Below are 25,723 nucleotides of genomic sequence, written 5' to 3' on the forward strand. Positions count from 1 at the left end.
AACCATGCCCACTGCACTCTCCTTGCTGCCATGGTCCTCTTTGCAGGGTGAAATGACAGATCCAGACTCCCATCCTTCCTGGCAGCTAGGACAGTCCTAATGCTGGTCTGGGTGGGAGTTTGTTGGTTGGTACTGGGGATTGAACCCAGAGGTGCTTAACCTCTAAGCCACATCCCCAGCCTTTTTCTTTTTTTTTTAATATTTATTTTTTAGTTGTAGTTGGACACAATACATTTATTTTCTTTATTTATTTTATGTGGTGCTGAGACTCAAACCCAGGGCCTCACATGTGCTAGGTGAGTACTCTACTGCTCAGCCACAACCCCAGCCCACCAGCCCTTTTTTATATTTTATTTAGACATAAGGTCTCTCTAAGTTGCTTAGGGCCTCCCTGATATTGCCAAGGCTGGCTTTGAACTAGCAATCCTCCTGCCTCCACCTCTCAAGCCGCTGGGATTATAGGTGTGGGCCACCATGCCCAGCACTCACCAACTCTTTTAACTATGGACCAGTAACACTAGTCTATAAAGTAAAAATAGAAACACTTCCCAGGAAGATTGGGGTGAGAAATAGAAATAATATACATAAAGTACCTGATAATATATTGTCATTGAGTACTTTATCCCCTTTCCAGTCAGCTGTCAGGATTATGAAAATGGGCAAGGGTCTGACAGTGCCTGTGGCCTATGCCACAAGGCATAGAGATGATGCCCCTGCATGCCACAGGACCCCAAGAGCTGATGAGGGTCTCTCCTGTTGACCACCTCCTCTCTTCCCTGCTGGTGTTCACTACAGCTCACCTGTCTCCCCAGCGTGGAAGAAGTAAGGTAGTTGAACACCATATGTGACTGGAATCATCAGAGCCTCCTTGTAGTGATATAAACTGTAGCCGGTGTCTTCACGCCCCACCTGCAGGACAGACATGAGGGGACATGTGGCTTGGCACAGGACTGACTTTGCTGGCAGTATACACTGCAGCCTAGGAACAGTCTTCCTCTTACCCTGCCACTGCTTCTTGAGACCTAAGTCATACAACATCTTAAGGATGACTGGTAGGGCCAGGCTGGTGGTGCACACCTGTAATCCCAGCAACTCCAGAGGCTGAGGCAGGGAGATGGAAGGGACAAATTCCACATCCTGGAGAATTTTTTTTTTCTTTTTTCTTTTTTTGGAACTGAGGATTGAACCCACAGGTTCTCAACCAAAGAATATCCCCAGACCTTTTTTTTATATTTTATTTAGAGACAGTATCTCACTGAGTTGCTGAGTGCCTCACTAAATTGTTGAGGCTGGTTTTGAACTCGTGATCCTCCTGCCTCAGCCTCCTGAGCCAATGGGATTACAGGCATGGGCCACTGTGCCCCACCATCCTGGAGAACTTGCCCAGGGCTACTAGCCCCATCTCAAATTCCTCCCTTCTGTGTACTATAATAGGAGGTGACCCTTGTAAAAACCCAGCAGAGGTGAACCACTGGTCTAAATAAAAGGGTGGAAGGTAGGGGAATGTAGAACAAGCCCATAGTTGTCCAAACTCCCTGAATTCCTTTCTTATTCTAGAACTTTCTTTTTTAGCCATGTGGCTTTTCTGCTTTCTTTTCTCCCATGGCTGCCATCACCCACAGCCTCTGAGAGAGGGTCAGTGCTAAACCCTGCCAGCTCTGCTGGGTCAGCAGCCACAGCCCCAGGGTGTTGGTGAGCACTGCTCTGTACAAGGTGTCCCCTTTACAAAGAACAGCCTACTTGGCCTGCCACAGGCAACCCCACACTCCCCGCTTCTCTGCACAGAATTGGTTACCAGGTTAAACCCTGCTATGATGTCAGGGAATACTTCTCGAAGTCTGATGGCAGTTCGGACAGAATGTGCAATGAGAGCCAAGCTTTTGGTCCTGAGAGAGAGAGAGAGACAGAGAGAAGCTGGGAGATGGCAGCATGAACAGAATCATTGCCTGGAGCTTGCTTAGGTCAAAGTATTCAGCAGCCCCTGACAAAACCACACACATGACCCCAGCCCAACCAAATCATTCCTGACCAGGAGCCCTGTTGGCTCCAGGGAGACCCACAGCCTCTGAGAAGTAGGTGGATAAGGAGACCCATGGGGAAAATTTCATTTGTTTGCATGAGGCAAAATTGGGCCTGTTCCAGGTACGCTCTACATCCCTGCAGGGTGGGCCATGAAACGTGGAGGTCCTTTGTCCACTGGACGCCTGCAAAATGCCACAATCCACCCAAATCCCTGATGGAGGAACTGGACCAGGTCACCATTTGGCCATTTGCTGATTAAGTCAGCAAAACCCTGGGCACTCCAGAAAGCATCTACCCAAGGTGTCTCACTTCCCTCTGTACCTTCTCCCTTCAAGTCCATGGGCCAGGTGAGGCAAGCAGACACACAACAAAAGTGCTAAGTGACAAAAGGCTGGTATAGTCACAATGGCACAAAGGTCTCTGCCCAGCTACGGGGTCACTTGTTCTAATCCTCTGTCCTGTGGGTGGTAAGAAGGCCTGCCTAACTCCCATCCATGGCGTCTTGCAGAGCCTAATGGAACGTGGAGGGCACTGACCCTCAGCCCTCACCCCCTCCTACCACTGGCCCTGGGAGGGGACCACTGGTGTCAAGGAGCAATCATGTTGGTTCATCCTATGAGTTTCTTCTTGGGGTTGGGGGAAGGACTAGCACACAGGCAAGGGGCTCAGCTCCTGCAGTTCCCAACAGGAAAGAGGAGAACTTGGGGACAGGACTGGGGAGTTGGCTTTTAGTAAGTCTGATGGCTCTCCACAGCCCAGCCTCATGGGTGGGTGGAGCAGATGGAGAACTGCCTGCCCAATCCCACTGGTACCCCTTACCCTGCCCTGACTCAGAGTGACATCTGCTTGCCTGCCTTCTGCATGGTTCTGGCTAGGGACAGGTCACACCACAGAAGATCAGCTGCTCTTCAATTTAAGGGCAGAGCTCTTCATTCGGCAAAATTAAGCTACAAAGCATTCCACGTACGACTGGGGAAGCAGTGGGTTTTTCTTCACTGTCCCCCTAGATCATGCACACATGGCCATTGTGGGGTCTCCACATACAGACCTGAGCCAGTGTCACACAGGGCCTGTGACCTATCAAGACCTCATACATGGCCACCCACAGCAGGCAGCTAACATTAGGCAAAACCCCAGCAATAAATGGAAAAAAAAGACTGAGTGTGGTGTCACACACCTGTGATCCCAGTGGCTCCGGAGGCTGAGGCAGGAGGATCCAAGTTCAAAGCCAACCTTAGCAATTTACTGAGGCCCTAAGCAACTCAGCAAGACCTTGTCTCTAAATAAAAATATAAAAAAAGGGCTGGGGATGTGGCTTAGTGGTTAAGCACACCTGGGTTCAATCCCTGGTACCAAAACAAACAAACAAATGGAAGCAAAAATGTGGGCCAATTATCCTAACATTCAGGCAAAAATATTATACCTATCATCACCCTGGCCAGTGTGGCCTCAGTTTAGAATTATCTGGAAAAATGCCACAGTTTTTCATTTCAGTTTGTTTGTGAAGACCCAAACTAGAGGGATTTCAAAGTAGATCTTCACTTCTGCACTCACACACACAAAAAAAGAAATGCACACATCAAACCCACAGCCCTGTGGCATCAGTCACTGGGTTGATGATCCCCAGCCTCCAACTTTACTCCTCCTCTCTGCTCCCCTCCCAGCACAGTGCCTCTATCCTGTTCTCCCAACTCTAGCAGCGTCAGCCATATTCTCTCACCTGTAATCCGAAAAAATGAGTCTGAATCCCATAAATTCAGGATGAGTCCTTTTAAACTCGTCAGCTACTTCTTGGTAAGCCCTCACTACCCACAACTGGTCGTGGATCTCCCCATTCAGTTCATATACCTGTGAACAAAACATGGTTCCAAGTAGACATCAGAGGGGTGCAGAGCAAAACTTCATTCCCAACCACCTGTCATCTCTAAAACTGGATTGTACTATGTGTTCCTTTTGTTATGGTTTAGATGTATGGTGTCCCCCAAAAGCTCGTGTGTAGACAATGCAAGAAGGTTTAGCAGAGAAATGATTGGGTGATGAGAGCCTTAAACCAATCTGTCAATTAATCCCCTGATAGGGATTCACTGAGTAGTAACTAAGCAGGCTAGAAGAGGTAGGCATTGGAGGTATGCCTTTGGGGTATAAATATTTTGTATGTGGAGGATGGAGTCTCTCTCCTTCCTGATCTTCATGTCTTGAGCCACTTTCTCTACCACACTCTTCCACCATGATGTTCAGCCTCCCATTGAGTCCTTAAGAAATGGAGCCAGTTGACTATGGACTGAGACTGCTTGAAACATGAGCCCCCAAATAAACTTTTTCTCCTTAAATTGTTATTATTGGCCATGCTAACGAAGAGAAAAAGAGAGAAAACTCAAATTACTAAAATACAAAATGATGAAGGAAATATCACAACTGGTACATCTGAAATACAGAAGATAATTAGAAACTATTTTGAAAACTTATACGCTAATAAAATAGAAAATATTGAAGACATCGACAAATTTCTAGAGATATATATCACTTATCCAAACTGAATGAGGAGGTGATACATGATTTAAATAGATCAATTTCAAGTAATGAAATAGAAAATGCCATCAAAAATCTACCAACCAAGAAAAGCCCAGGACCAGATGGATTCTTAGTCAAGTTCTACAAGACTTTTAAAGATGAATTAACACCAATACTCCTCAAAGTATTCTACAAAATAGAAAAGGAGGGAATCCTTCCAAACTTAATGAGTTTGGAATAATATCACTCTGATACCAAAACCAGACAAAGACACATCAAGGAAAGAAAACTTCAGACCAATATCCCTGATGAACATAGATGCAAAAATTCTCAATAAAATTCTGGCAAATCGCATACAAAACATATTAAAAAGATAGTGCACCACAATCAAGTGGGATTCATCCCAGAGGTGCAGCATTGGTTCAACATACAGAAATCAATAAACATAATTTATCATATTAATGGACTTGTAAAAACAAGAATCATGATCATCTTAATGCAGAAAAAACATTTGACAAAATACAGCACATCTTTATGTTCAAAACATTAGAAAAACTAGGGATAGTAAAAACATACCTCAACATTGTAAAAGCTATATATCCTAAACCCAAGACCAACATCATTCTAAATGTTGAAAAACTTAAAGCATTACCACTAAAAACTGGAACAAGACAAGGATGTCCTCTTTCACCACTTCTATTCAACATCATCCTTGAAACTCTAGCCGGAGTAATTAGACAAAGGAAAGAAATTAAAGGGATACAAATAGGTAAAGAAGAACTCAAACTATCACTATTTGCTGATGACATGATTCTATATCTAGAAGATACAAAAATTCCACCAGAAAACTTCCAGAACTAATAAATGAATTCAGCAAAGCAGCAGGATATAAAATCAACACCCATAAATCAAACGCATTCCTATACATCAACAATGAATCCACTGAAAGAGAAATTAGGAAAACAACTCCATTCAAAATAGCCTCAAAAAAACAAAAGAACTCAATCTAACAAAAGAGATGAAAGATCTCTACAATGAAAACTACAGAACACTAAAGAAAGAAATTGAAGGAAACCTCAGAAGATGGAAAGATCTCCCATGCTCCTGAATAGGCAAAATTAATATTACCAAAATGGCCATACTACCAAAAGTATTATACAGATCTATTAAAATCCCAATGACATTCTTCAAAAAATAGAAAAAGCAATCATAAAATTTATTTGGAAAAATAAGAGACCCAGAATAGCTAAAGCAATCCTAAGCAAGAAAAGTGAAGCAGGAGGCATCACAATACCAGACCTTAAATTATACTACAGAGATATAGTAACAAAAACGGCATGATATTGACACCAAAATAGACTTGTAGATCAATGGTACAGAATAGAGGATACAGAGACAAACCCACATAAATATGGTTTTGTCATAGTAGAAAAAGGTGCCAAAAACATTCACTGGAGAAAATATAGCCTATTCAACAAATGGTGCTGGCAAAACTGGAAATCCATATGTAGCAAAGTGAAATTAAATGTCTCTCTCTCACCGTGCACAAAAATCAACTCAAAGTAGATTGAAGACTTAGGCACTAGAACTGAGACCCTGTACCTAATAGAACAAAAAAATAGGCCCCTATCTTCACCACATCAGCCTAGGATCTGACTTCCTTAACAAGACTCCTAAAGCGCAAAAAGTAAAATCAAGAATTAAAAAATGAGATGGATTCAAATTAAAAAGCTTCTTCTCAGCAAAGGAAACAATTAATAAAGTGAGGAGAGAGCCTACAGATTGGGAGAAAATCTTTATCACATGTACTTCTGATAAAGCATTAATCTCTAGGATATATAAAGAACTCAAAAAACTTAACACCAAAAAACAAATAACCCAGTCAATAAATGGGCTAAGGAACTGGACAGACACTTCACCGAAGAGGAAATACAATTGATCAACAAATATATGAAAAAATGTTCATCATCTCTAGCAATTAGAGAAATGCAAATCAAAACTACTCTCAGATTTCATCTCACTCCTGTCAGAATGGCAATAATCAAGCATACAGGCAACTGGGGCCAGGGTTGTGGCTCAGTAGTAGAGGGCTTGCCTAGCACGCATGAGGTACTGGGTTCGATCCCTGACACCACATAAAAATAAACAAATAAAATAAAGGTATTGTGTCCATCTACAACTTAAAAAAAAAAAAAGAATACATGCAACTATAAATGTTGGTGAGGATGTGATGAGAAAGGTACATTGTTGGTGGGACTGCAAATTGGTGCAGTCTGTTACTATGGAAAATAGTATAGAGAGTCCTTAGAAAATTGGCAATGGAGCCACAATCTGACCCAGCTATCCCACTCCTTGGTTTATACCCAAAGAACTTAAAATCAGCATACTATAGTGACACAGCCACATCAATGTTTATAGCAGCTCAATTCACAATAGCTAGACTATGGAACCAACCTAAGTGTCCCTCAATAGGTGAATGGACAAAGAAAATGTGGTATATATACTCAATGGAATAATACTCAGCTTTAAAGAAGAGTAAAATTATGATATTTGCCAGTAAATGATGGGATTTGGAGAATATCATGCTAAGCAAAATAAGCCAATCCCACAAAACCAAAGGCCTAATGTTTCCTCTAATATGCAGATGCTAATTCAAAATAAGGCAGGGGGGCACTAAGGAAGAATAGTGTTACCTTAGATTAGGTAGAGGGAAGTGATAGGAGGGAAGGGGAGGGAATATGGGGATAGGAAAGATAGTACAATGAAACAGACATAATATTGTATGTATGTATATGTATATATATATATATATATATATATATATGACCAATATGATTCTGTAACATATACACTCAGAGGAATGGGAAATTATATCCCATCTATGTATGATATATCAAAGTGCATGAATGCATTCTACTGTCATGTATAACTAATGAAAACAAATTGAAAAATTTTAAAAATTGTTCTTATTATGTCTTTTAGTTCCAGCAGTAAAAAAGCTGACTAAAACACCTTTTCTTGACCACTGAGCTACATTCCAGCCCTTTTTATTTTTTATTTCGAGACAGGGCCTCACTAAATTGCTGAGGCTTGAACTTGCAATCCTTCTGCCTCAGCCTCTTGAGTTGCTGGGATTACAGGATTGTGCCACAGTGCCTGGCTTGTCCAATGTCTCCTATGGCCTCTGACTCGTTCTTTATTGCTATATGAATAGTCCTAACCCCACTGGGATAACACCCTTGGATGCCCTGAGGCTGAGGGGTATGCCTATGCCACACCCAGAACAGTGCCTGGCAGATGGTGTGGGTGCTCAACAAGGACAGAGGGTTGTGATGAATGAAGAACAGGTCTGCTGAAGAGGGGATACAGGCCAGAAATTATAATCCTAAAATTCATGTCATCTCCCCACTAACCAGCCCCTATCCTCCCTACTACTTCCTACCTCCTGGTAGAGCCAGCCACTGGGAAGACCAACTATGACATGGTTAGGGCACAGTAAGAAAAGGGTATGAGTAAGACAAAGAAAAAAAAAATGCAGAAGAACTGCATAATGGAAAAGTTTATAAGGAAACTCCCTGGGGTGGGAGGTGGGGTAATTTAGTGGTAGAGCACTTGGCTAGCATGCATGAAGCCCAGTTTCACCCACAGCACTGCAGAAACAAAGGGTCCCTACAATGTCCACTTGGAAGGCTGGTATTAAATGGCAGCTGAAATCTCCTGGGTAGCCCGGCTGCTGTGAGAACTGGGCAGCGGGAGTGTTCATTCCCTGCAGCTCCTACCCTTCCCTGTTGCTTGGCTAGGTCGAAACTCTGCCAAGGGGTTCATGGGCAGTTGAGGGTCAAGACAAGAGGTAGGAGTTTTTGCAGAGACTGTAGAGTGAAATAATATGTAAGGGCTGATTCTTTCAACCACTGAGCCACATCCCCAGCCCTACAACCCTCTTTTCATAGTAATTTTAAGATGTTATCTATCTTTTTCATTGTCATTCTCTCATGAAAGTACAGTAGAATTTTCCTGAAATTGCATCAGGTGTGATGATATCATTCTAAGAGGTAATGTCTCCTGTGCTTGTGCAGTCTTGAATTTTTGAAGATTTTCTCAAATTTTAATATCTAATATAGATTATAACAACAGATATAATCCACACAAATCGAACTTTTCTAAGATCCTTAAAATGTTTTAAGAATGTAAAGTGGTTCTGGAGCCAGAAAGTTTGAGAACCATAACCCAACTCAAAATTGTGACTTAAAGTCATCTTAACATCTCCCAGCTGGTTTGCAGCAGGGAAGAATAGAATTTTGTCCTATGCCTTCACGGCTCTGACATTATCTGAGCCACCTGCCCATGAACCCCAACTGGATTAGAAACTCCTGAGGGTGAAGTTCATGTAGTTTTAATCAGCCCACCTTCTCTCCTACAGCATTCAAGTTAGTACTTCATAAATCAATATTATCTTAAGAATACTGGCCACAGGAAATTTAAAATTACCAAGCCCTAGTCTACTACTTTCGTGCTACCATAACAAATACCTGAGATAATAATGAAAACCTGAGATGAAAGACTGCCAGACACAGTGGTGCATGCCTGTAATCCCAGCAATTTGGGAGTTTGAGGTAGGAGGATTGCAAGTTCAGGGCCAGCCTCAGCAATTTTGCAAGGCTCTCAGCAACTTTGTGAGATCCTGTCTCTAAATAAAATATAAAAAAGGTCTGGGGATGCAGCTCAGTGGTAAAATGCACCAGGGTTAAATCCCCAGTAGTGGAGCAGGAGAGAGAAAAGAAAAGAAAGGTTTGTTTGGGATCACAATTTTGGAGATTTCAGCTCATGGTCTCTTCCTTTTTGCTTCTGGGACTGTGGTGGGTCCCTTATCATACAGTGTTTATCACTGGAGAAGCTGGGACTTCAACCTTCTCAAATTCCCTGGTGAGTCATGGCAAGAGCTCAGGACGGAGGAAGCTCCTGGTAGCCAGGAAGAAAACAAAAAGTGACTAGTGCTCCACAATCCTTTTCAAGGGCACACCCCACCAGGTGCAGTGACACATGCATATAATTCCATTGATTCAGTAAGCTGAGGCAGGAGGATTGCAAGTTCAAAGACAACCCCAGAAATTTGGTGAGGCTTTAAGCAATTTAGCAAGATCCTCTCTCAAAATAAAAAATTAAAAGCCTAGGGCTGGGGTTGTGGCTCAGCGGTAGAGTGCCGCCTTGCACATGTCTTAGGGAATGGATGAACAGATGAATGCTGGAGGAGTACAGGGAGGGGCTGTGCTAGCAGAATAGATGGGAGGCAAAAGAAAGAAAAAAATGACAATTATTAATCAAGTATGCAGAGATAAGCAAATGATGCAACCAGGAGCCTGACAGGGACTTGAAATGGTAGTGGTTCCAAATCATCCATCCTGACACTCCTGCGCTTATCACTGGAGAAGCTGGGACCCCTACCTTCCCAGATTCCATGCACAATGCTTGTTCCTACAGCACAGAGTCCAAGAAGGCAGGATGTGGCTCCCTGGGTTGCAGATGCTGAAACACCTTTCAGAGCATTTTCTTAAGTTTCCTGCTGCCCCAGTCAATCTCCTCTAGGGTTGCCAGGGCCCTGTACCTCTGTAGCCCTGACCTCTGGCACAGAAATTGCAGGTTTGACAGGCGTGCCTTGGACCCAATACCCTGCAAGGAGAGGGAGGTCCTCTGGATGGGGAGACCTGCCACTCCTCACTGCCACACAGCCAATGTGGATTGACTCTGCTCCTGAAGGCAGGCATCTGAAGAAGGACTCAGCAGATTGGAGGCTTCTGGTGGGCCTTCTGGATTCAGGTTCCCAAGGGAGAATCTGAATTCAGTCAGTCATGCCTGAGAGGATTATTGTAAGATCAATGTTTGTGAGTTAATATTTGTAAAGCATTCAGAAATAATAACTTTTTTTTTTTTTTTTTGGTGGTAGAGAGGATTTAACCCAAGGGAGCTGTGCCACTGAGGTATACTCCCAGACTTTTATTATTTTTTATTTTGAGATAGGATCTTGCTAAGTTGCTGAGGCTGCCATTGAACTTGCTTATCCTCCTGCCTCAACCTCCCAAGTAGCTGGGAGAAATTATAACTATTTGATAATAATGTTTTCATGATTATAAATCTTATCACCAGATCTAGAAAAACACTGTAAACCTGTAGTTATTCTGGGAAGATGAGTTAATATCTAAGAATTTTACTGTTTCTAAGTAGAAGTAGGCAGTGTCAATCTTTTATCTTAAGACAAAGTCATACAGAAAGCTACTGTGCTACTCATAGGGGGGGTGGGGGTGTAGCTCTGCAGTAGATCATATGCACAGCATTTGCAAGGCCCCAGGTTCAATCTCCAGGACCTTCTCCACCAATTGTTTGGAGATAAGTTCACTGTACTGTTTTTGTTTTGTTTTGAAAATTGGGTATTGGGCTGGGGATGTGGCTCAAGCGGTAGCGCGCTCGCCTGGCATGCGTGCGGCCCGGGTTTGATCCTCAGCACCACATACAAACGAAGATGTTGTGTCCGCCAAATACTAAAAAATAAATATTAAAATTCTCTCTCTCCCTCTCTCTTAAAAAAAAAAAGAAAGAAAAAAAAAGAAAATTGGGTATTGAGCCCAGGAGCACTCTATCCCTGAGCTACTAGATCTTTATTATTTTTTATTTTGAGATAGGGCTTGCTAAGTTGCTGAACCTGGCCTCAGATTTGTGATCCTCCAGCTTCAGCTTCCTGCGTTGCTGGGATTACAGGGGTGTGCCACTCAGTGTCCCATAGCCATATTCAACCATATTACCTGGATATAGCAGTTTGGGGTGGTTTTTTTTTTTTTTTTTTTATGCTGGTAGTGATGAAACTCAGGGACTCAGGCATGCTAGGTAAGCACTCTACCATCAGTCCCAGTTTTTATCTACAGTTTAATTAAAGAATTGAAAAATTATGGAACTGTCACTATTATTCTAGTGATAGTCTAGGGGGTCTCAAAGTCTCACCCTTGGGAGTTGGGGATATAGCTCAGTTGGTAGAGTGCTTGCCTTCGATCCGCCAGCACCACAAAAAAAAAAAAAAAAAGAGAGAGAGAGAGAGAACAAAGTCTCACCCTTGGGGACACATGGGTAATACCCAAGGAGGGGGAAATGTCTGAGTTCCACTCCAGCCAATCAAACCCGAGTATCTGTGGGCAGGGACCGTTACAACCTGTTTTTTCCCCCTCACCTTCTCAGGCAATACATATATAATGTTCAGCTTGACCTACTTTTTCTTGAATTTCACAGATAAGTAAGTAGCACAATTATAGAGGGGAGCAGCTAATAGAGGAAATATTCATGACATTGGTGACATCAATAATGGGACACATTGTTCAGTGTGGGGAACCAGGTAGAGTTTTCAGTGAAGAGTTTTTGCTAAGAATCCAAGAAAAGCACAAGACTGGGGGCATTACTGGGGCTTGTTACATAAGTGATAGTCGAGAAAATGTCTGGGGGCCTGAGGAGATAGCTCAATTGGTAGAGTGCTTGCCCAGCATTCACCAGGCCCTGGGTTCAATCCCCAGCACTACCAAAAAAAGAAAATGTCTGGGAAGGACCACCATGGGTTCTCTGGCCACTGCCATGTCTCTCTCCTAAACTCTCCCATCAGAAGAGAAGGGCAGTTGCCTGTTGGTAGTTTCTTGATCTTCCAAGAGCTCCACGGGACCCAATCTGGGCCTCAGATTCTGGCTGTGGGGGCAGGGACTGGAGCCCAGAAGATAAGACCCGCCCAGCGACTGTTGCTAGAGGCAAGTAGCCTTTGTTATCAAGCATTAGTAACACAATGGGAGCCCAGCAGCCAGGATAGTCCATCAACATCATCCCCTGGCCCTGAATCAGCCCGCGACCTAGAAGGGGGAGGTAACGAAGCTTAGCAAAAGAATTCCAGTGCAGACTGTTTTTAGTTGTTAATGTGTGGATGCCCCCCCACCCCCCTTACTCTGGCTAATGGGGGGGGGCATTAAGGCCTGGACCCTCCATTGCAAGAGGCCTTTGTTCCTGGGTCAGGCTAGAATAAACGGCCAAATCCCATCCCCCTCAGCCTCAACAAGAAGCTGAAATCCCAGCAGCCCTCCCTCCACCTTCTGGAAAGGCTGGCCAGGGGCTGCTGGGGACTGGGCAGAGCAAGGAGAGAAGATGGGAGCCAGGCCTGCCCCCATCGCTCTCCACCACTGGCTCAGGAAGTAGAAATAACTCACCACAGAAGGTGTGGGGAGGATGGAACAGGAAAACCATTACTCTGACATTTCTCTCTGGCCCTCCAATCTAATTTCTCAGCATCCCCCCAAAACACACCTATCTTGCTCACCATAAAAGTAACAGCCTTCAACCAAACCAAGGCCCATACCCTCTCAGCCAATTTCTCCCTCTCTGCTTCCCTCAGCTTCTGCAAGTGTTAACGTCTCTCTCTCCAGGCCCCACACCAAGAAGGCTGTCAGGAGTTGCATCACAGGAAGCTACTCCCCTCCAGGGGCCAGTTCCAGTCTAGGTCAAGCATCAGCTCAGCCCATCCTAGAAAGTCCTAACACTGAAACCAGATGCTCTCTTAGGCTGCCATGATGATCCTAGAGCCTGACACAATGAGGATAGCATTTAAATTTAGGAGCCCTGGCTTCTATCTGGTCACTCCTGACAACTAATGTGACCGTAATCAAGTTCTTTGACCTTTCTGTGCCTCAGTTTCCACATCTGTAAAATGAATTACCATCTTCTCCAAAACTGGGTTGCAAGGCTCAAATAAGATGTTGCAGGTAAAATAAATGCTTGGTAAAGGCCAAGTTGCCCTATTCTTTCTCAAAATGTGGTCTGAATCAGGCCATCTGCATTAGAATCACCAGGAGGGAGCTAGTTAACTTTGCAGCTTCCTCACCCTACCAGGCAGCACAGAATTAGGATCCTAGAGGTCAGGGTCTAAAAACAGAATTTAGGCAGCATTTTCAAATTATTCATATGTAGGTTTTTTTGGTTGGAGTTTTGCTTTTTTGTGATGTTAGGGATTGAAATCCTCCAATCCAATTTCGATAGCATACTAAGCAGGCGCTGTGCTCTACCACTGAGCCACACACAGCCCCTGTATTGCAAAATTTGAGGACACCAAGAACAAGCACACATATCTCACTTGCTACCTGCTGAATATACCAGGCATTAGCCAGTCTGAGATAAGTCACAATCAAGTTAAGAAACTGGCTTACATGTTATGACATAAATAAGAAGACACCGATAGGATGCTGGACATAAACATTACGGGGAGGCTAAGGAGGGAGAAGTCAAATGTGACAGTCTCAGAAGTAGGTAAAAGCACTGTGCCCAGAGAAAATGAAGGACCTAGATGGAGAGGAGACCCTGCAAGGAGAGAGGAGAGTTTCCAAGCATGGGAATCAACTCTTCTTTGAAGTGCAGTTTCTTCCATATACCTAGGCCAGCCCCAATGCCAATTCATCTCTCAGAATTTCTTTCTTTCTTTTTTTTTTTTTTTTTTTTTGGCTCTTTTTAGGCAGTACTAGGAATTGAACCCAGGGCTTTATGCAAGCTAGACAAATGCTCTACCCCAGTAGAGTTATGTTCCCAGCCTTTTTTTACTTTATTTTGAGACAAGCTCTTCCTAAATTGCCCAGGTTGGTTTTGAACCTTGTGATTCTTGTGCCTCAGCCTCCCAAGTCACTGGGCTTATAGGCATATGTCACCAGAAATCCTTTTCTTGAGAAGATGAATCAACCCCAGAGAATTATTTTTGCTCAGTGCTCTGGTGCATACCTGTAATCCTAGTGATTCCGGAGACTGAGGCAGGAGGTTTGCAAGTCCAAGACCAGCTTTGGCAACATAGTGAAACCCTGTATTAAAAACTTAAAAAATCTGGCTGGGAATGTAGTAGCTCAGTGGTAGAGAGCCCTCAGTTCAGTCCCCAGTACTAAAAAAAAAAAAAAAAAAAAAGCATTATTTGTGCCTGGTTCTTATCTACTCTGCTTTTTTCAAGAATTCAGAAATAGAGCTCAGTGGTAGAGCACTTAAATAATATATGCCAGGCCACAGTTTCAATCCCTAGTATCACAAAAACAAACAAAAACCAGGAAGTCTCAAAACAAATAAAAATCTGCATCCAGAGAATAGAACTATAAAACAAACAAGAGACCCAAATAGGGAGAAGGGACTCTCCAGAGCTCACCTTCCTCAAACCTTACTGAGAACATTAACAAATCAAAAGAAAAGGAGAAGTCAACCCAGGATGCACATAAAAATGAAAATTGAGACTTAATTAATTAAATAATTGCCTCCAATTAAGGGAAAGGGAGATGCGACCCTCAAATTCCAATAACTGACCAATCAAGGTATCCTTCAATAGATGAATGGATAAAGAATTTGTGATATGTATATTCAATGGAATATTACTCAGTTTTAAAGAAGAATGAAATTATGGCATTTGCAGGTAAATGGATGGAGTTGGAGAATATTATAATCCTAAACAAAATAAGCCAATCCCCAAAAACCAAAGGCCAAATATTTTCTCTAATATGGGGATGCTAATTCACAATGGGGGGAGACACTAAAGAAGAATAGCATTACCTTAGATTAGGTAGAGGAAGTGAAGGAGAAGGGAGGGGATGTGGGAATAGGAAGGATAGTAGAACGAAACAGACATTATTACTTTATGTATATATGTGACTGCATGACTAATATGATTCTACAACATGTACACTCAGAAAAATGAGAAATTATATCCCATCCATGTATGATATATCAAAGTATATAAATGCATTTTACTGTCATGTATAACTAATTAAAACAAATTAAAACATTTTAAAAATTCCAACCACTGGTTCTTGGGGGCAGGTGTATCCTTCATTGTCTAGTGTCCTAGAACACTAACTCAAAATGGAATAAAAGTCAATTTATGAACCCTAATCATATCTTTTAAAATACAAGCCGGGTGTGGTGGCTCACACCTGTAAACCTAGCAGCTCGGGAGGCTGAGGCAGGAGTATCAGGAGTTCAAAGTCAGCCTCAGCAATAGTGAGGCACTTAGCACTTCAGTGAGACTCTTCTCTAAATAAAATACAAAAAATAGGGCCAGAGATGTGGCTCTGTGGTTAAGTGCCCCCAAGTTCAATCCCTGGTACCAAAAAAAAAAAAAAAAAAAAAGAAGAAAAAAGAAATAATAAACATCAGCCACTGAACATTACAGTGTTTCTATAAACGTTTGTTGCATTTTATATATGTATATGGATACAGGCAAATACAATGTACTAGTCAATTTATGTAATTCCAGGGGCTCAAGAGGCTGATGAAGGAGGCATCAAGGTCAACCTGGGCAATTTAGCGGGACCCTAGTTCAAAATTAAAAACAAAAACAAACAAACAACAACAACCAAAAAAAAAAACAACTGTGGTGCATGCCTGTAATCCCACCCAGAGGTGAGGCAGGAGGATTGCAAATTCAAAGCCAGGCTCAGCAATTTAGCAAAGCCCTAAGCAACTTAGTGAGAAAAAAAAAAAAAAAAAAAGGGCTGGGGATATGGCTCAGTGGTTAAGCACCCCAGGTTCAATCACCGATACCAAAAAAAAGAAAAGAAGTAGTACTGGGGATGTAGCTTAGTGGTAAAGCATGCTGGGTTCAATCCTTAGTTAAAATAATAATAATAATAATAATAATAATTCAAATTATTGTAGTAGTTATTCCCCCCCTAGGATAAAGGTTCATCAGATTCTTTTTTTAAACTTTAAGAACACTGTTATTGAATCCCTTAAATTCTCAGAACCCAGTGACAGGGCTCTGACTATAATTTTGGCTTTAAGGAGAGGATTTCCTGATTAGGAAGCATAAATGTGTGGTCTGCTTGACAGTTTTCTCTGAAAACAGCATTCTGATTTCTTATTTGTACATCCATCTCTTATGAATTTGGTCCACATGAATCAGGCCTCTGGAGCCCTGTGACTTCTGGGTACACGTATCATAAAATTTCTGAGCCTAAACTAGTCCATAGAATGTGGTAACAAAACCACAATACTGCCACCCTGTGGACCCTTCCATGAGTTCAAAGAACAGTCACCAAGGCTTTGAATGAAAAAGCATACTGCTTTGGATACAACCCAGAGGAGACTTGGGGTGTGGGTGTAGCTGAGTGGTAGAGCACTTTCTAGCATACATCAGGTCCTGGGTTCAATTCCTGGCACCTCAAAACTAATGATGATAGAGAGGAGACTCTATCCAAAGGTCACTTTCCCTAAGCCTCCGAAATCCTTTAAAACCAGCTCAACTCTGAGTCTATCAGCTAGAACTGTCAGGAATCCTGCCCATGCCAACACCCTATTTCTACTGCCCCACAAATCCTCAGGAAAGCTCTCTTCACTATACTCACCAACAGAATTTCCTAGTGGTATTTGCTTACATAGGGCTGCTCTCCTAGACTTGGAATGTCAGCTTCCCCCAGCTCAGGTCTATAATTCTAAGGTCTGAAATTCAGATATCTCACATACCCGAAATCTCAGTCATCTTTTGCTTCTGGACAAAATGCAAGACTCTAAAGGCAGATTTTTTAGTGTGGACTTCTACAGAATCTTGTCTCCAACCTGGGTTGGCCCTCAGCATCTCCAGGGAATCTTATTCATGTTAACAATCTGGGATCAGTAACTCATCCTGTCTCCCAGGAGGCATCCACCATTCTCCCCTTCCTGCCCTTCTTCATCCAGTAGATGTGCCTACCACACCCATGATAAAAACACAGGAGAGACAGAGAAGGGTCTTCTCCCTCAGCAAGCCCTCCAATTCCTCCAATGCCTGCATCGATCCCACACCAGCCTTTCAAGTCTTCCAGATCTTTCTCTGATTCAAGGATAGTCTCACTCCTTGGGCACTGGGGCGACCTCTTCTTTTGTCCCCCTGGGTACATTACATCTCTTACTTTCTTCCTCACATGAGGTTTTGGTTTTGGTGCTGGGGATCAAGTCCAGGGCACACAAATTATATTGTTAAATTGTGTGCATATACAAATACATAACCATGAATCCCACCATTACGTAGGACTATCATGTACCAATTAAAAAATATGGGGAAAAATATCGAGGGCACATGCTAGTCTCATGTTCTACCACTAAGTCACATCCCCAGCTCTTTCTCACTTCTATTTTTAACTTCTCCAGGCTTCTTCCCTCTGTGTGCAAAGTCTCTTTCACCCTAAATAGAAATCTCTTGGATCCTGTGTTCCTGTCTAGCTACCTCAACTTTCTTTCTCTCAAATCACAGTCACATAGTCACGGTATTTAATCAACCAAATCTGGCTCCAACTTATCACCTGCATTTCATTTTTCCACTCCCAGATATTGGCTTTTCTTACCACATCATTGAAACTGCTCAAGGATCTGCTGATTTCCAAATCCAATGGACTCTTTTCTGTTTGTTTGCTTGCAGTATTAGGGATTGAACCCAGGGGCACTCCATCACAGAGCTACATCCCCAGGCCTTGTTATTTTTTTATTTTGAGACAAGAGCTCTCCAAGTTGCTCAGCCTGGCTTTAAATTTGTGATCTTCCTTCCCCAGCCTCCTGAGTTGCTGGGATTACAGACAGGCTCTACCACACCTGGCTCCCAGTCTTATTTTCAATGAGTACCCCTAGGTTCTTATGACATAGTCATGACCAGCTCCTTATACTTCCAAATAGACTCCAAATAAATGTCAATGGAATCTATACCTTTGTTATTTGTTTTGCTTTTATGGTTTTGGGGATAGAACCCAGGGCCTTGAACATGCTAGGCAAGCGCTCTGCCATTGAGCTACAGTTCCAACCCTATACCCTCATTTATGCTGCTCCCACTGGTAGAATCCCTTCCCTGCATTTACCCTTCAGCTCAGGGGACCCATCCTCACCTTCCAGAATACACTAGAGTTTTCTCCTTCCTCTATAACGCACATTTGGTCTTTTCTCCCTTCCCATCAGGTAATACTATTTCTTTCTTTGTCTTCTCTCCATACTCTATAAGTGGATATTTACATCTACAAGTATAGCTAATAAGGGCTAGGGCTGGGACTCAATGGTAGAGTGCTCGCATGGTACGCGTGAGGCACTGGGTTCAATACTCAGCACCACATAAAAATAAAAGTATTGTGTCCACCTACAACTTATATATATACAGATAAATTCACAATATCTACAAGAATATCTGCTCCTTTATGTGGGCCTCCCACCCAGAAACTGTTGTTCTTAAGAGCATGTGACTACCCTATACATATGCCTTTTTACACCTGGCACAAAGCACAATCCCTGATACTGAGCAAGGTTGAGATAAGTGAATATACTATGAATTGTCACAATACCTATATTTTATTTATTTTCATGCTGTGCTGAGGATACAACCTAGGGCTTCACGTGTGCAAGGTAAGCACTCTATCACAGAGTTACAACCCCAGCTAGTAAATAAGGAGTTGAACATTTAGCCCACCAACACTGGGAGTCATACACACAAAAAAACATATTTCAGGGAGATTAAAGAAGTTAGGAGCTAAAGGTGTAGCTCGCAATGGTAAAGCATGTGCTTAGCATGTGCATGACACTGGGTTCAACATTTAGCACCAGAGAGAGAAAGAAGGTTGGATGCAGAATGATTTTAGGGGAAACCAGGGAGGATATAGCTATAATGGGACAGTCAAGAAACAAGATAGTGCTGAGCATGATTGTGCTTGTTACTCCAGCAACTCAGGAGACTGAGGCAGATGGATCACAAGTTCAAGACCAGCCTCAGCAACTTAGCAAGACCCTTTCTCAAAAACAAAAAGGCTGAGGATGTAGCTTGCTGGTAAGTGGCCCTGGTCAATCCACAGTACTAAAAAAAAAAAAAAAAAAAAAGTAAACATGTTGCTTGGCATAATGGCTCATGCCTGTAACCCCAGCAACTCAGGAGGCTGAGACAGGAGGATTATAAATTCAAGGCCAGTCTGGGAAACTTAGAAAGAACTTGTCTTTGTAATAAAAGCTAAAAAGAGCTGGGGATATAGTTTAATAGTTAGAAGACCTCTAGGTTTATTCCCTAGCACCCCACCCCCCACCCAATGTAACCACATTCCACAAAAAGGGTCCCACAGGGACTTACCCATTCCTAATATCACATGCAACAAGATACATGTATCAGATTTATCAACTGTCCCCATACCAAGAGCATCATCCCTCCTAAGGGACTATATTTGGATACGTAATGGACCAGAACAAGAAAGATACAAGTGCATGAGCACTGCTCAGATGCCAAGACCAGGGATCCCAAGACCCCAGAAGGCATTGAATATCATGGTAGAAGTGAGATGTGGGGAGTCATGAGAAAAGGGAGGAAAAAGGACAGAGACAATTCTGGTCACCATTTTTCTGGGGCTAGCCCAGTCCATTTTGCTCTTCCTTGAGCACAATTGTCCCTGGAAAGGACATATCCCTTTGCAACAGAGATCTGGGTTATACATTCATAAGCAGTCAGTCTCCCACCAGGCAAGATCTGAGGGTCAAGGCAAAGAAAAGGAAGAGGAGAGAATTGGGCTCACCGGCCATAACATGGTTCTGATCTCCAAGAAGAACACATTATCCGCGTGGAACTCCTTCAGCCCCTGGAAGATATAATCCTTGAACACTGGAGCATGACAGACAAGGCCAGAGATGGAGAGAAAGATGTTTTGAAACTTTGTCCGAAGGGAATCTTCATTGGGATAAATCTTCTCGGGGTTCTTGGTCACCATAGTGAAAGCCCTCAGCAAGCTACAGGATAAAGAAGGGGAAATAAAAGTTGGGATACAGCACTTGGCTAGCACGCACAAAACCCTAGGTTCCATTACTAACACTGCAAAAAAGAAAAAGAAGAGGAGTTAAGGAAGATTCAGGCCATCGAGTCCAAGAATAAACCAGGATACACCCTAGTGGGCAGAGACCTGGAACAGGCAAAGGGAAGCATCTGGGGGTTTTGTTTTTGTTTTTGCAGTTCTGGAAATTAAACCTAGGGCTTCATACATGCTAGACGAACACTACCACTGAGTTGCATTCCAGTCCTTTTTATTTTATTTTAAGATAAAGTCTTCCTAAATTGCTGAAGTTGATCTCAAATTTGCAATCCTCCTCAGCCTCCTGAGTAGCTAAGATTACAGGCATGTACTACAATGCCTGGTCTTTCTGATATAAGCCCAGGTCCAGTGAAGAGGTAATTGGTTGCTTACTCTAAGTTCAAGATGGAGTGCACACTAGCAAGACTCTCCTGTTCTTCCACATATTTGGCCAACTTGACCCCATTTTATCCACATCTTAGACCAAGCTCTCTTTGTGTGTGTGTGGGGGGAGGGGGCGGGTAATATCATGAAATGAATTGTGTCCCCACTGTGAGAAATACAAAATCCAGTGGTCCATTTTCAGAATACACTTATTTAGCCTTAGATATAAAATTGGGATGTAAGAACAGCAGCTGGAAGGGAAATAGAACTGAATGGAAAGTTATATGCAGCTAACTCACACAATAGTACCACAGCCCATGCATGTGGCAGATCCAAAGTCCAAGCACTTGAACTGCCCTTTGACAAACAGGAAGTGGGGAGGGGTTGCCCAACCATCAAAAATAGGAATCTCTTGGGGCTGGGGATGTGGCTCAAGCGGTAGCACCCTTACCTGGCATGCGTGCAGCCAGGGTTCGATCCTCAGCACCACATACAAAGATGTTGTGTCCGCCGAAAACTAATAAATAAATACTAAAATTCTCTCTCTCTCTCTCTCTCTCTAAAAAAAAAAAATAGAAATCTCTCTGTTAAGAAATAGTAACTTAGGTCAAGAAGTAAGAGCTCCACATATGTCAATATATTCCTGCCCCAAGAATATTTTCCCACAAGGAAACAAAAGGGAGGTGGGACCGATCAAAGGTATATTTCTCTAAATAACCTAATGGGAGACAGTAAAACCTAGGTGACATTTGGGAAGATGGTATACCCCATAGTACTCAGCCAATGAGGAACCAGGGGAAGGACCTCATGCTCTATAGGATACAATGCTGATGGTAACTGCTTTGGGTGCACCAGACACCCAATCTTGCAAGACCATCACTAAAGCCTTGCTGTTTTGGCTGTACCTTGTGTCTCTATTCTTTGGGTTTGGACAAGTGAGTGTATTTGTCACACCACTCCCTCAAGTGCACATATTGAAGTCCTAACCTTCAATGTGACTATATTTAGAGGAAGGTCTATTTACTTATTTATTGGTACTGGGGGTTGAACCTAGGCGTGCTTAACCACTGAGCCACATCCTCAGCCCTTTTTATTTTTTATTTTTTGAATTTTGAGACAGGGTCTCATTAAGTTGCTTAAGACCTTGCTAAATTGCTGAAACTGGCTTTGAACTTGCAACCCTCCAGTTTCAGCCTCCGGAGCCGTTGGGATTACAGGTGTGTGTCATCATGCCCAGTCAAAATGGTCCTTTTAAGGAGGTAATTGAGGTTAATTGAAGTTGTGAGGGTAGGAACCTGATCCAATAGGACTGAGGTCCTTATGAAAAAGAGGAGGAGATACCACAGATGTGCATTCACAGAGGAAAAGTCACATGAGGATACAGAGAAAAGGCTGCACACCTATTAGAGAGGCCTCAGGAGAAACTAACCCTGTGTGCACCTTGACCTTGGACTCCAGGCTATCCATAACTGTGAGATAGTACTTTTTTTTTTTCTTTCTTTCTTTTGTGTGTGTATGTGTGTACTGGGGATTGAACCCAGGGCCTTGTGCATGCAAGGCAAGCATTCTGCCAACTGAGCTATATCCCCAGCACTCTGAGCTCAGGTTTTTATGCATGGGTGGTACCAAGGATTTCATACCTACATACTGCTCATTGCCTAGGATAGGTCTGTGACACATGCTTTCTGAACCACCACTCACCTTTTATCAAACTCAACGGTGTCCTTTAGCTTTTTTCTGTGATCCTCCAGCAAAACCCAGTTTGAACATTCTCTTGCCTTAAGGTTTTGGGGAGCTGACTGAGCAAATCTGAACTGCAGAATCCCCTCTGGGGTGATACAGAAATAGCAGTGAGGCCTGTAGGTGACGTTTTTTACCAGCCATTCCATACTCACCATGCCAAATTCATGGAGGTGTAAGGCAGCCCCTGGAAAGGGAAGAACAGAGAAGGGACAAAGGAGGTGAAGTCCAGATACTAGGGATTAGGAGACTGTAAAGGCAGTGTAGAAGGACAAGAAGAAGTGTGAAGCATGTGAATTTCTATCTTTCTGGCCAAATTCCTCAGACTCGAATGTGATGTACCTTTCCTGTTCCCATTCCAAGACCCCACTATCCTACTTCTTGCCTTTGTCTTCTCAGGAGGGCCACAGTTTTCTTTGCTATGAGTGGGGCTTCACACTCAGCAAGGTGGTGCAGGCCCATAACCCCAGCTACTCAGGAGGCTGAGGCAGGAGGATTGCAAGTCTGAGACCAGCCTGAGCAACTTAATGAGACGCTGTCTCAAAATAAAAAATTAAAAGGGCTGGGGATGTAGCTTAATGGTTCAGCGCTTCCTGGGAAGTCTGAGGCCTTGGTTCCATCTCCCACATCATAAAAAAAAAAAAAAAAAAAAAAAGAGTGGGGCTTCCTTGGTCTCCTCCTGCACTAGTTAGATGTCATGGGTGGTCTCATTCAACAGAGGCAGCATGGTAGGGTGGGAGGGTATCAGGCATCAGACTTGGAATCAGAAGACTGGGGTTCAAGTTGGGTCTCTGCCAGCTTTTCTTTCTCAGTTGAAGCCTGAGAGTAATTTGAGACCTTGTTACTCAACACCCCAAGAAGGGATATAATGAAATTGAACATCAGGAACCCAGACCTGTTTCCAGACGTGTCCTTGATTCTCATGTCCTGATCCCCAACCCCTCTCCCTGCACTGATATTTCAATCATTGCTCTGAGCCACTATCTGTGCGGTTTCTGGCCTTCGGACCTTGCCATTTGAGACCTCACATTTGTCCTTCAGACCAAACATCAGTTTTACTCTGGTGTTCCTCAAGAAATACTACATACTGTCCCTGTTCTCTTTGCTCCATCTAGCACCTGATCCCGACATTAGCCTCTCAGCAGGTGTCCCAGCCCTGTGAGCTCTGGTATGACACCCTCTCTAACCCTTACATTCCCCACAAGCTGGGGATGCTACTTTATTGACTTCAATTATTATTGTTATTTGAGATGGGGGTCTCACTATGTTGCAAAGACTGGCCTCAAATTCCTGGGCTCAAGGTACGGTGGGTGGTACAGACCTATAATCCCTGTGGTTCAGGAGGCTGAGACAGGAGGATCACGAGTTCAAAGCCAGTCTCAGCAACTTAGCGATGCCCTAAACAACTCAGTGAGACCTGTCTCTAAATAAAATACAAAAAAGGACTGGAGATGTGGCTCAGTGGCTGAGTGCTCCTGGGTTCAATCCCTAGTACCAAAAACAAACAAAAAAAACAAAACAAAACCAAAACCCCTCTCTTTATAGCATTTAAAAAAGAGGTATAGGAAAGTCCTCATAAGCTGGAAGAAGCTATTTTGTTTTTGCTTGTTTGTTTGTTTATTTGTTTGTTTTGGAGAGTTTTTGTTTTGTTTTATTTTGTTTTGAAGGTGCTGGGGATTCAAACCAGGGCCTCCTGCATGCAAGGAAAGCTTATACCACTGAGGAACATCTCCATTCCAACCAGTATCTAAATAGTGATTTAGATGTGCAAACTTAAAATGATTTTTCTTTTTTTTCTTAATTTGTAATATGATTGTATTGATTGATTGATTAATTGAATTAAAAAATAAATGATAGTGGAATACATTACAATTCTTATTACATGTATACAGCACAATTTTTCATATCTCTGGTTGTATATAAAGTATGTTGACACCAGTTCTTGTCCTCATATATTTACTTTGGATAATAATGTCTATCACAGTCCACCATCCTTGCTAATCCCCTGCCCCCTCCCTTTCCCTCCCACCTCTCTTCCCTATCTAGAATTCATCTATTCCTCCCATGCTCCCCCTCCCTACCCCACTATGAGTTAGCCTCCTTATAACAGAGAAAACATTTGACATTTGTTTTGGGGGGATTGCCTAACTTCACTTAACATTATCTTCTCCAACACCATCCATTTACCTGCAAATGCCATGATTTTGTTCTCTTTTTTAAAAATGATTTTTCTTATCATAGGAAGGTGTTACACTACTCCAGGATGCTGTATCATATTGCATCCTATTTGGTGACAGTCCCTGGAGAAAGGTTAGAAGAAACTGTCATGAGGAAAGTTATGAAGGAAATAATAAAGTTCTCTGGGCCCTGGATGCTGTGTTAGGGAAGACCAGGAATATCCCAGCCTACTCTGTGGCTGAGTCCCCTAGGAAGCAAAGTTTTTATTTCAAGGATGAACCAATAACCACCATTGAATCCTTGCTTCTTAGGTTGGCAATAAGAGCAAAGAGAACTGTAGTTGCTACTCCATTTAGGATAATGACAACTTCCATGACAGTGACAATTCCAATTTTAGTTTCTTCCCATGTCCCAGCACCCCAAAACTATCCTTCTCCAAATTTTACCTTTTTTATTTTTTTTAGTTGTAGATGGACAGGATATCTTTATTTATTTATTTGTTTATTTATTTTTATGTAGTGCTGAGGGTCGAACCCAGTGTCTCACACATTCGAGGCAAACAATCTATCGCTGAGCTACAGCCCCAGCCCTCCAAACTTTACCTTTAGGCATCTTCTTTATTACATGAAACACCCGGCTGTCCTCAATGAGATGCTTGGCCTTGAAGAAGTGCATACTGGGCGGAAACTGGTGGGTCTCCATGGCCTCCATGATCTCCCTCTTTTTGATGGCCATGAGGTTCCTATTGGCCTTCTTCTCTTGGCCATTCATCAGCACCTCTGACCCAAATCGCATTCTCTTCTCTTTCACTAATAGCCGACTTCGTGCTTCATCCATAAATATGTTGGACCTGACAAAGGAGATTTCCACAGCCAAAACCAGGGCGAGCAGCGCTGGCCACCCAGATGAATCACCCACCAGCACTGGGAGGCCTGGAAGAGAAACTGCTCAGAGGACATTCAGTAGGACTACAAGGGAATTAAGCAAATGAAAATCTGCAGATCTAAAGATCCAACTCTATGTTCAAGGCCCTGGGTTCCATCCCTAGCTTCCTAAATAAAAAAATAAATGTTGAA

General features: G+C 42.9%; 1 protein-coding gene and 1 long non-coding RNA gene across 2 annotated transcripts in view; one reads left to right on the plus strand and one right to left on the minus strand.

Annotated features, from left to right (window-relative positions):
• Window positions 1-25,484, minus strand: part of Ada2 (adenosine deaminase 2) — a 29,451-nt gene extending 3,967 nt beyond the window's left edge. The window contains 6 exon segments of the mRNA XM_021720417.3: window positions 801-909; window positions 1,796-1,886; window positions 3,743-3,870; window positions 20,076-20,286; window positions 22,431-22,656; window positions 25,250-25,484. Of these exon segments, the coding sequence (XP_021576092.3) occupies window positions 801-909; window positions 1,796-1,886; window positions 3,743-3,870; window positions 20,076-20,286; window positions 22,431-22,656; window positions 25,250-25,484 (1,000 nt within the window).
• Window positions 1-25,723, plus strand: part of LOC144364991 (uncharacterized) — a 33,992-nt gene extending 8,269 nt beyond the window's left edge. Inside the window, exon 2 of the long non-coding RNA XR_013423232.1 lies at window positions 25,464-25,723. This is a non-coding gene — a long non-coding RNA (uncharacterized LOC144364991). The remainder of the gene's footprint in view (window positions 1-25,463) is intronic.

This window comes from Ictidomys tridecemlineatus, chromosome 6 (assembly GCF_052094955.1).
Source record: "Ictidomys tridecemlineatus isolate mIctTri1 chromosome 6, mIctTri1.hap1, whole genome shotgun sequence".
NCBI lineage: Eukaryota > Metazoa > Chordata > Mammalia > Rodentia > Sciuridae > Ictidomys > Ictidomys tridecemlineatus.